The sequence below is a fragment of the Heptranchias perlo genome, chromosome 4 (assembly GCF_035084215.1).
Source record: "Heptranchias perlo isolate sHepPer1 chromosome 4, sHepPer1.hap1, whole genome shotgun sequence".
In the NCBI taxonomy this organism is placed as follows: domain Eukaryota; kingdom Metazoa; phylum Chordata; class Chondrichthyes; order Hexanchiformes; family Hexanchidae; genus Heptranchias; species Heptranchias perlo.
The window spans coordinates 42,571,966-42,584,140 of NC_090328.1; the positions used below are offsets into that span (position 1 = coordinate 42,571,966).

General features: G+C 45.5%; 1 protein-coding gene across 1 annotated transcript in view; it reads left to right on the forward strand.

Annotated features, from left to right (window-relative positions):
• The window catches only part of adgrv1 (adhesion G protein-coupled receptor V1), a 507,287-nt gene that overhangs the window by 393,234 nt on the left and 101,878 nt on the right, over positions 1–12,175 (forward strand). The window contains exon 83 of the mRNA XM_067982173.1: positions 9,484–9,600. Within this exon, the coding sequence (XP_067838274.1) occupies positions 9,484–9,600 (117 nt within the window). The remainder of the gene's footprint in view (positions 1–9,483; positions 9,601–12,175) is intronic.

Here is a 12,175-nt window from a genome sequence, read left to right on the forward strand (position 1 = left end):
CTCCTGCCGTAACTTTAGCAGAAGATTGACTGAAACCCCAGAGAAACGGTGTAACAGCCGTTTCTCCAAGGTTTGCGCCAAAGTTATAGCAGGAATTGGGAAATTCCGACAGAAATTCTATCCATTCCTGTTTAATAATGAGATGCCGCTCTAAGACCTGATATTATAGCTTTCACTACCAGGACTGGAATATAGTTGTTATTTTTCCATTATGTTTTATTTTATAAATTACAACATCATAAGTACACTGAATATTTAGGAATTATATAAGTGATATTGTGACCAAATGATGTTGAGTGAATACTGGATCCTTGGTGAATGATGTGTGAGCATTTTTTCACACAGTTTATGCTGCTCAGTACAGGCTGTGAGCAAAAGCTGATAGAAAGGATGCTTTAGTCTAAGGTTCTGCTCAAGCTGGAGACATCCAGTTCAGACCGGTACCAGGCATGGGGGAGGGGAGGCTTGGAGCATATAGATGAACTTCAATGGGCCAGCTCATTTTCCATTACAACACTCAGTGTTAAGGTTGTAAAAGAACAGCAAATGGGAATCTACTATAATCAAGACAAAGGGGGAGAATTTCAACTCATGGCCATCTATTTTGCGACTGAAAAACGGGCGGCCAGCAGTTGATAATCAGGGGTGGGGGGGGGTGGGGGAGGAGAACACCCCTCCCGCCCGTTCCATTGACGCCCAAGGCCCACACAATGCTGTATTGAGGCGGTCCTGTAAGTAGGCGATCAACCTGTCTGTCTGAAACAGGTGTGAGGCTGCTTTACAATGCAAATCAAGGTCCTAACACTGGTTGTAGGACCCTGATGCATTTTCAGGTTTGGACCCCATTTGAATTTTACCAGCAAGCTGCGGGAACCAAATGCAGTTCGCCAGTTTTGGACAGCGGAAAATTGCTCGGCTTCTGCTTGGAACTGGCCGGCAGGTAGGGCCTGTTGGGAGTGAGCGGATCCTCGGGCTGGGGATGAGAGGAGGCTGAAACATTTTTGTGGTGCCAGGAAAAGCATGAATGCTGCTCCTGGCCCCACATAAATCTTTTTTAAAAAAGCCAAAAACTTACCTTACCCTGAGTGGCCTCCAGCAGTCCCTTTAAGGATCGTTGGTTAGGCCGCTCAACACCCAGTACAACTAGGACTAGCATGCACGTTGCATAATCCACCCATTTGTACATTAATATTATAATCGGGGTCCCATAACTGGCGTAGGACCCCGATTTGTATACTTAAACAGCCTTCCACCTTTTTTTTATTCGTTCATGGGATATGGGCGTTGCTGGTAAGGCCAGCATTTATTGCCCATCCCTAATTGCCCTTGAGAAGCTGGTGGTGAGCCGCCTTCTTGAACCGCTGCTGTCCTTGCGGTGAAGCTTCTCCCACATTGCTGTTAGGTAGGGAGTTCCAGGATTTTGACTCAGCGACGATGAAGGAACAGCGATATATTTCCAAGTCGGGATGGTGTGTGACTTGGAGGGGAACATGCAGGTGGTGATATTCCCATGTGCCTGCTGCCCTTGTCCTTCTAGGTGGTAGAGGGTTTGGGAGGTGCTGTCGAAGAAGTCTTGGCGAGTTGCTGCAGTGCATCCCGTAGACGATACACACTGCAGCCACGGCGCATCGGTGATGAAGGGAGTGAATGTTTAGGGTGATGGATGGGGTGCCAATCAAGCGGGCTGCTTTGTCCTGGATGATGTCGAGCTTCTTGAGTGTTGTTGGAGCTGCACTCATCCATGCAAGTGGAGAGTATTCCATCACACTCCTGACTTGTGCCTTGTAGATGGTGGAAAGGCTTTGGGGAGTCAGGAGGTGAGTCACTCACCACAGAATACCCAGCTTTTGACCTGCTATAGTAGCCACAGTATTTATGTGGCTGGTCCAGTTAAGTTTCTGGTCAATGGTGACCCCCAGGATGTTGATGGTGGGGGATTCAGCAATTGTAATGCCGTTGAATGTCAAGAGGAGGTGGTTAGATTCTCTCTTGTTGGAGATGGTCATTGCCTGGCACTTGTCTGGCGCAAATGTTACTTGCCACTTATCAGCCCAAGCCTGGATGTTGTGGGCATGGACAGCTTCATTATCTGCGGTGGGAGTATTGGGCACGCATTTAAAGGCCTAACTGAAAATTGAGTTAGGCGGCAAATGGATTTCAAAATTGCCCATCAGAGTTTTCTCTGCCAGTCGTCCATTTCTCAAGCGAGAAACTGGCGGTCGGCAGTTAAGATTCTCCACTTATTGTCACTTGTGGAATTCACTAGCCAATGTCCTTTTAATAACAGTCACCAAACAAAAAGATATACCCTCATCATATTGACTTGTTACAGTGATGAACTGCTGCTGCAGAATTCAGAAGTGATACTAAACTCCATTTATGTTTTATTAAAACACAAATTGATGCTAAAAATCCATCAAATTTTTAATTCTTTTGACTTCAGGGACCTTTGTATAAACTTTATGATTTTTTTTCTTCCAAATTTGGGGTCTTATCAGGAAACCAGGGATATGATTTCATTATTTTTTAAGCATAAGCTTCACACCAGCTGTCAGGATATTGTCCTTGGGCCATTTTTATGGTGGATTGTGGCACAGACTTGTTTCAAGATACTGCAGTTTTAGTGCTAATATCGTTTTGCTGTTATTTTGTATGAGGCTCTAAGAAATAGCTGTCAGCCACAGTAACTGTAATTGGTATGGCTATTTTAGCCCCTCCCCTACAAAACATACATGCACATTCTTAAATTTTTCACATTTTACAGATGATTGACGTTATCTGATTTGTTGATTTCTTGTCCCTTCAAGGACCAAAGTTGTTTTCTATTTTTAATGACTATGTTTGTTTCCTTGGCTTTGATGAGCAGTTCAGGTAATTAAAATAGATCAAAAAAGCAGTTTCAGTTCTTAATGGAAATACATATCCCTCCCCTGATCTGTAGTAACAATCACAATAAAAGGGACTAAAGCACAAAATGGATTGAAAATGTTTTTAAAATAAAACCGGAAATTTCCGAAATTAAGTTAAACTCACGTCGACACACTCCAAGTATACAGTATTCAATTGATGTGGTTAGTGAACAGGATGGGAGTATGAAGACCCTGCTGAAAAAACGGCCTCCATTGTCCATTATCTACTTTCTCCAACTCTTGTTCATGCACATTGCATCTACACAAGAAAGGAGGTTTAGAGTTCAGAAGAAGAGAAATTGCATTACTTGTGATAGATTTAGTACTAAAATATTGATAGAGTTGGATAAAAATGTAGTTTCAAAAATATTAAACATAGAAATGGGAGAATGATATTCACAGATTCAACTCACAGTTCTGATTTTACATTAAGTGCCATCAAATCTTCTGCATTGATTTCAATAACATAGAAACTCAACCAGGTATGGATTGTAAAACCTGCATGAAGATACAACCTTTCACTGGACCTTGAGTAAAAACAACAGACGTGAGAGTTCTATCGTATGCACCAAAAGTAGCATTGCAAACAGCTATATACTTTAAGTGGTGTCAGCCTTGGCTCAGTGGTAGCACTCTCGCCCGAGTCAGAAGGTTGTGGGTTCAAGTACCTCTCCAGAGACTTGAGCACAAAATCCAGGCTGACACTCCAGTGCAGTATTGAGGGAGTGCTGCACTGTGGGAGGAACCGTCTTTCGAATGAAGATGCTAAACTGAGGCTCCTACTGCCCTCTCAGGAGGGCATAAAAGATCCCTTGACACTGTTTCGAAGAAGAGCTGGGGAGTTCACCCCAACGTCCTGGCCATATTTACCCCTAAACCAACGTTACTGAAACAGATTATTTGGTCATTATCACATTGCTGTTTGTGAGACCTTGCTGTGTGCAAATTGGCTGCTGTGTTTCCCTACATTACAACAGTGACTACACTTCAAAAGTACTTCATTAGCTGTGCTTTGGGAGAACCTGAGGTTGTGAAAGTCGCTATATAAATGCAAGTTCTTCCTTCTAGAATTTGCGTCAAAAACAATTTGGAGATTATGTAGGATAAATGGTCACATCTGCTCCAATGGGTCGATTTTGACTTTTGGGTGCCTGATTGGTGGAGTGCGCAGTCAGTCGCTCATATCGCGGTAAAGTGACGGCCTCATTTGCGGTGAGTTGTGGGGTTCCAAACCGGCAACCCGATGGAGCTGACCAATATTGGGCCACCCCAGCCGGGAGCAAGGTAAGTGTGGGAGATCATAATTGCAGATGGGGGGGTGGGGTCCCAGGGGCGGCAGCAACCCATATTATTTTTATGGGGCCTGGAGGAGCACTCCTGCAGGCCCCACAAAAATAATTCCAAACTTACCTTTGCTGAGCCTCTTTGACTCTATCACCCCTGGAACTAACCGGAGCGTAAACGGCACACGCCCCAGCCTAAATGTCCTAGGACCCCTCTTTGCATATTGAAAGGAACCTACCACCTGAAACAGGCAGGCACTTTGGGCATCCAGTGGTAGGCCCAATTCAAAATGGTGCCACGTTGTTGGGGTTATCAGGGCGGTAGGGCTTCCAACCCTATTTTGAGGCTGTTACAAGGTGCAGCAGATTAAAATCAACCCATTGTGTTTCATTCTGTCTATACACATAGGGAAAAAGATAACAATTAACTGCACATGCCATCTAGACCACTAATTCAGTTTTACAGTGTTTCATTGTAGCACATTTTTTATCATAATCTAGGAACATAGGAACAGGAGTAGGCCATTCAGCCACTCGAGCCTGTTCTGCCATTCAATTTGATCATGGCTGAGCTTTACCTCAAATCCATTTATCTGCTTTTGCTCCATATCCCTCGATACCCATACCAAATATAATGATAATGATATCGATCTCAATCTCAATTGACCCAACATCCACAGCCTTTTAGGGGAGAGTGTTCCAAAATTCTACTACCATCTGTGGGAAGAAGCACCTCCTAATTTCACACCTGAATGGCCTGGCTCTAATATTAAGGTTATGCCCCCTTGTTCTGGATTTCCCACCAGTTGAAATAGATTTATCTTATGGAATTGTTTTATCATTTTAAACAACTCGATTAGATCACCCCTCAATCTTCTCTACCCAAGGGAATACAAACCAAGTTTATGCAACCTGTCCTCATAATAGAATGTTCACATACTTGTTACATTTTATTTCACAAGGGCTCATGCATTAAGACTTTCAGAAAGTTGCGTGCATTTAGATAGTGTTACTATACTCGCTTCATGGCCTTACCTCTCCCTATCCCTGTAACCTCATCTAGCCCTACAACCCTCTGAGAACTCTGCATTCCTTAGACTCTGGCCTCTTATGCACCCTACACTCCCTTCACCCAACCATTGGTGGCTGTGCCTTCAGCCGACTAGACCCTACACTTTGGAATTCTCTCCCTAAACCTCTCCGCCTCTCCCGACCCTCCTTTGGAACCATTCTTAAAACCCACCTCTTTGACCAAGCTTTTACTCACCCCTCCTAATATCTCCTACTTTGGCTCGGCATCCATTTTTGTCCAATTAAACTTCTGCATAGCGCCTTGGACGTTTTTCTATGTTAAAGGCACTATATAAATGCAAGTTGTTGAACAGAATGCCAAGGTTTCGCAACATCTAGTCAGTCTGAACAGGTGGCTGTGTGGGGGTGGGACGGTGGGGAGGTAAATCGAGCCAGTGGTAAACAATTATGGCTTTGGTCTTCCCAGTGTTCTGTTGGAGGAAATTTTTACTAATCCAGGACTTGTTGTCAGGCAGTTTTAAAACACAGAGATGGTCGTAGGGTCAAATAAAGTGGTGGAGAGAAAGAGCTAGGTATCATCAGCATACATATGGAAGCTGACCCCATGCCTATGGATGATGTTACAGAAGGCCAGCATGTAGATAAGGAAGAGGAGGGATCAAGGCAGGACCCTCGGGGAACTCCAGAATGATAGTCTGGGGATGGGAAGAGAGCCATTGCTACAGATTGAGACAGTTAGGAGTGGAACCATGCAAGGACAATCCCAAGGATCTGGGAAACGGAGGAGAGGTGACAGAGGAGTGTGGCATGGTCAACTACATTAAAGATTGTCGAGAGGTCTAGAAGGAATAACACACTGCATTCACATTCACAGGGGACCTAATGGGCTCAATATTGCCAGGGCTGCGGGTTCGCGGCGGGGGGGCTATGGCGACCGGCGAAATCAGTCTGCCCCACGCGTGATCGCAGCCTAAATGGATCCACTTACCTGGTCTTCCGGGTTCCCCGCTGCTGATCTGCGCATCGAGCTGACTGCACATGCGCAGTAAGCTCTGTCAGCTGGAGGAGCTCTATTTAAAGGGGCAGTCCTCCACTGACAGATGCTGCAACAAATAGGAAAAAAATACAGCATGGAGCAGCCCAGGAGGAAGGCTGCTCCCAGTTTAATGATGCCTCACTCCGTGTATCATTAGATGGGGTGAGGAGGAGGAGGAGGGGGAGGACAGAGATCTTCCCCCGGCGGGCGGGAGGAAGCGGCCTGCCTCTGCCACCAGGAAGGCCTGGCTCGAGGTGGCAGAGGAGGTCACCTGCACCAACAACATATCGCTCACCTGCATACAGTGCAGGAGGCGCTTTAATGCACTAAGTAGGTCAGCCAAAGTGAGTACACTTACTCATTCCCCTACACTCCGTCTGCCACATCACCGCCCCCACCCCACATCTCCTTCTGCACTGCCAACATAGCTCTGTCACATCACCCCTCACACTCACTCAAACCTCATCCTCATCTTACCTGCACTTACTCACCTCGCCAGTACTCATCCCGCCACTACCACTCAACCCAATCCTCATACAATCTCATGGCTCTATCTCATACTCACCCTCTGATGCATCTCTTTCACGGTCAGCCTCACTCAACCTGCCACTACCTGTGCTGCAGCCACAGGGCGTACATCACACATGTGCAGTAGGAAGGGTAAGGCAAACGTGTTGTGAGCATGAAGGGGATGCACAAGGGTGCTTGAGGGTTTGTCATGGTTTTTACTTGTATTTAATTTCTGACCAACTCACATCACATATTATATTGGCACCACTACTGCCACATCTTTGCGAATCTTGTCTGGTTTGTGCAATAATGGCCTTTCCTGAGGATCACAATGAACACCCACACCTGATGCCACCCATTGTGTCACTGCAAAGTGGGTGTAGGTGTATTTGCAGGGCACTTTTGTGCAGACGACTGAGAGATGTCGGCGATGTCCCCGGTGGCACCCTGGAAGAATGCGGAGGAGAAGTTGTTGAGGGCAGTAGTGACGTTGACAGCGACAGGTAAGAAGATGGTGCTCGGGCCATCCGGGAGCAGCTCGGCATGAAGGAGGCTGCAGATGTCCATGACTACATGTCAAGTGATTCTGAACCTCCATGTGCACTGCTGCTCAGAGAGGTCCAGGAAGCTGAGCCTCGGACTGTGGACCCTGTGGCGAGGGTAGTGCCCCCTGCAACGCAGCTCTCTGCGGTTACCCTCCCTCCTGCTGTGCAGGTGGATGTGTCACAGCACTGTGTTGTGGAGCTCCACATGTCAGAGGTGGACGGCTTGGCCAGCGAGGCTGGTGATGCTGTTCGCCCTCCGAGGAGGTCATGACTACAGCTACGGCGGCCCCCATCTGGAAGATGTACATCTGAGGGGGTCCGCAAGGTAAGTACATGTCTCTGGACCCCAGGGTAAGTGTGCAAGTTGGTGACTTTGATTGTGAGGAGGAGGGTGGTGGAGGCCAAACTTTGTCCCAAGTGACAGAGTGGTCTCCTGCAATGAGTGAGGGTCTCCCCCCCACAACCTGTCAATTGGACCTTTGCAGCTGCCACAGGCTGATGGCTGCAATACGTCCATTTCAACTCGGAGTGTTTCCCCCAGTATGGGAAACAGTCCCAGTTGTTTGTAAAATCCCACCCCATGTAAAATATCTCCATAATCAGGTCTGTTAACAACCTGAAATACCAGTATAAATACTTTTAAGTGGCACCCCGCCGGCTTTAATTGCCGGCGGGAATCCCACATGCGGGGGCTGCGCGCGCACGTCGGCGCGTCTGTGGGGAACCCGGAAGTGGGTGGGTTGGAGCCAGGCTCCTGACCCGTTCCGGGATTCCCCGATTTTCGGAGCCCCCCCGCCAGGAACGCACCTGATAGCGGGTGCTAAAATAGAGCCCAATGTGTCTTTGGCCAGAAGTATCACAGCGCTGTGAGCATGGTGGAAGCCTGACTGATTGGATTTAAACAACGCGTTTTGGAAGAGATGGGTACTGAGCTTGGAGGCAACAACATGTTCAAGCACCTTGGAGAGGAAAGAGAGGTTAGAGATGGAAAGAACTATACTTTTACAAAGTTAGAGTACTGGTCACTAGGTATTTTATAAAGGTAGAGGACTATTTTTGTAGCATCGGTGCGATCAGTGCTTTTCAGCTTTTCTAAGTGTCATAATAATTGCTGTGATTTTGTTTCATTTACTGTGACCATGCAGAGCCAAGCTGGGGCCTGGTCAAATACTGAGTTTGCTAAACAATTATAAATATGAGAGCTAGAATCTCCGTGGTGTCTGCTTAGGTAAACACCAGATTATATGACACTGGGATGGGGGCATTACAAAGTGCACAGAGCAAAAATATTATCTGGATAGAAGGCACTTTAATGACTTGGTTACTGATTACTCAGATAGTGTTCCCATTCCCAATCTGCTACTCCAGCTATTCAGAAACTATTTTTTTCTCATGAATGTTATGTTTTAATTCAGTGGTTTTCTAATAGGGCAATTAACTTATGTTTAAGTATACCACCCAACATTCCTTTGTAACAATATCCGTGGTCTTACATAAAATTCATATTTGAGGTCTGGTTGTAGTTTGTGTGTTTTTATATTGATGGGTGGGAGAGGAAGATGACAGAAATGCTCCTTTAGCTTTTTTAAAACTGAAATCAGCCATATCAACTTTAATTATGTTACATATGATGCTACTTTTTAAAATGATTGCAGTTATTCTTTGGTTACAAAATGATATATTTTACATTTGTACTGTACAATATACCTGTATAGTATCTGTGGTACATTATGATAGTGAGCTTTAAAAAAATGGCTGAGTTGTTAATGACTCTGGAGACTGATTGCAGGGAGTGGCAGTGGTGTTAACACGTATTGCTGTTCTTGCTCACTTTGCCACTGCTTGGTGGGTTTTGGTTGTATCGCCAGTGCTTTAAGAGTAACCTTATAAATGTGTAGTGGCAGCTGGCACTGGGATCAGATTTCAAAAAAATTTGGTTCAGCCTCAGCAAATTCATGATTTTCTCTGACTGGGCTATCCTCCATCACGGCTCATTCCACATTGATCGGGTGAGCTAGTGGTCCTCCTGCACAACTTCAGTGGGATGCACCAATGAGCTACAGCTAGCAGGAAACTCGAAAGATTGCCCATATTGAGGTTCAGGGGATGATTATGGAGTTTATTGATCATCAAATGTACTATTTTTAAAAAATCCTTTAATATTTCAGATCTCGTTTTTGATGTCCATTTACCTAAGTCGAGAACTCTCAGACGAAAGTTGCTCTGCCCTTGGACTGGTAATGCATTACCTCTACCTGTGCCAGTTCAGCTGGATGCTCATTCAGGTCAGTGCATAAAATTTCTTATCAGCCAACCTAAGTCTTTTGGAAATTGACCAGGTGTTCTTCTTTACTAAAATGTGCAAAGCATGATGAAAAAGAGTAAAACTAATGAAAGAACAGCATTGAACAGGACCATAAGGAACATATTCCAACAGTCTGAGACTTACTCATGGGACTATTTCTGTAATGACTGTTAGTATTTTTCTGTACACAATAATGGAGACGGCAACACTGAGTTACGGGTCCTTTAAAGTTAGTTTTAAATCTATCGGTCCAGATAAAGATCTTGCATCCAGCAGACATCTGTCACACTTCAGATGTCACACTTTTAAGGGTTAAAAATTGAAAAAAAAGTCAATTTCTGCAAGTTTTGTTCTGTCCTTAATAACCTGGCATCTCCCAAGGGCAGGAGCCAGGAAATTATGACCAGCTGCCAATCTACAAAAACTTACAATTAGCCTGCAGTAGACTTCAGGATGTGCCTTTTTGTACCACTTTCTCAGAGGGAGATCTGAGCAGTAGGCTTGAAGATACAGACCTGTATAAACACAGATTCATCATAGCAGCTAAATATCATGGGAAATTTGTAGCTTCGGTGGAAGAGCCACAGAAACCCCAGAAAAATGGTGCAAATGCCAAAGTAACTGCAGACGAGCAGGAGAACCTCCGTGACCAGGACTGTGCTCCAAACTGCAGACTGTAAACAGCACCAACGGAGATCTGCTAGTGCTATATCTGGGAGACATCGGTGGGAGAGCACCGGAAAGGTCAGAAATTAGGCTGGGACCTGGACATATCGGGGTAGATTTTGACTTTGTGCGAAAGTGTAAAACGGCTGATAGCGAGTCGGCAGCTCGTTTTACATCTCTCCCGGGAGAGCTGCTGACTCTATATGACTCGTTTTACATATCGCACAAAGTCAAAATCTACCCCATCCATTTCCAGCCGTAAGTGGGAATTTCTATGAGCCTTGTAAGGGGTGGACTCTCTGCCTGCCCCTTACGAAGGCCAGTGCCAAGGTTTGGGTCTCCCATCACTGGGAGATCCCACATCACCAGGCTTCAGAGGGACCTGGCCATAGGTCAGCGGCGATACACCTGGTGAGATGAAGCGTACCAGACTGCCAAAGGGTGCATGAAGGCCTCACCATGATGCAGCTTGGACTTCTAAAGGTCTACAACATTTTTGAGTGGTTTGTGGCCCTCTTATACAGGAGACTGATAAACAAAAAATATGCTGTCTATGTGATGAGCCCAGCACCCACCCCCGGGCGGGCTGACTTCACCCAGAATTCCCAGCTTTCTTGGGTAGGCAGTGGTCAGAGATGTACCCTCAGTAGTGCGGACCCTCCCCATTTTCATGCAAAAATAGGGATCTCCCTCAACCCCGCAAATTTTGGCAGAGTCAGCAACAGAGGTCCTGAGTAAGCACGTCCCACCACTTACTCCGAAATGCATCACCCCCCACAATTTTTGGCCCTATTATTTCGAATGCAGGCCTCACCTGCTCAGCGATTATGCATTCAGTTTTTATGGGCAAAGCTAATGCTGAACACAGAGCCTAGCCAAATCTTGGGAAATTTGGTGTGGGCCCATTTTGAATAATTTGACTATTTAAATGAGGCCCACGCATGCCAAGAGTGTGGCGTCCTCCCATGCTGACAATTGGGTATGTTGATAATCAGGCATGCTAGGTCATGTCCCCGATGTCCCAACCCGTTGCCTACAAGGCCCCTTGCTACTGGTGGGGCCTTCCAAAATCTGGGCTAGCACTGAAAATGATGGGATTTTTATACAAACACAGTGCATGCAGATATAAAATAAACAGTGGATGCATCTCACAGATGTTGTGAACAGGACAATCCACTGAAGTCAAAAGTATTAATCCTTAACTTCAGCTGTGCATAAAATTCTAAGGGCTGCAAATGAAACTATTCATTTTTTTCCTTCTTCACTTTCTTTGCTTACTCCTCCTCTTCTGAAGTTGATGGTCCATTTTGGGATATGATGTCACAGACTGCAGCAGTCCTCCAGTGTTTCATCCAAGTGACTATTCCCCATGAGCCTGGACTATGAGTAGTGGCATGTTATTCAGTATGGCCACCATCACAACCAAGCCTAACCCCCTCCTTCCCATCGCTCTCACATGTGCAATTCTAACAGAGCACAATCAGGATTTTCCATTTCTTCATCCATCTAGTTTTCCCTGCTCTACCCATGCCTTAATTCTACAAGTCAGCACAGTTCAAGGCTCAGAACTGAAGTTGACTTGCAGGTCTCGCTGTCACACTATTGCCATGCAATTATGCACTTGACCATTTGCAGGCAATGAACCCTTAATGTTACTAATAGGTTATAAGACCAAAACAAATTTTGATTTATTCTTGCTAATGTTTATTAGTGTGCAATGTCTAGTCATAAACAATACGAAAACAACTTGCATTTCTTTAGCACATTTAACGTGGTGCTTCACAGAAGCGGAATGAAAAAACATGTGCTACACCAAAGTGGAAAAGATTAGACGGGGTTACCAAAAGCTTGGTAAGACAGGTGGGTTTTAAGGAAGCTTTTAAAGGAGC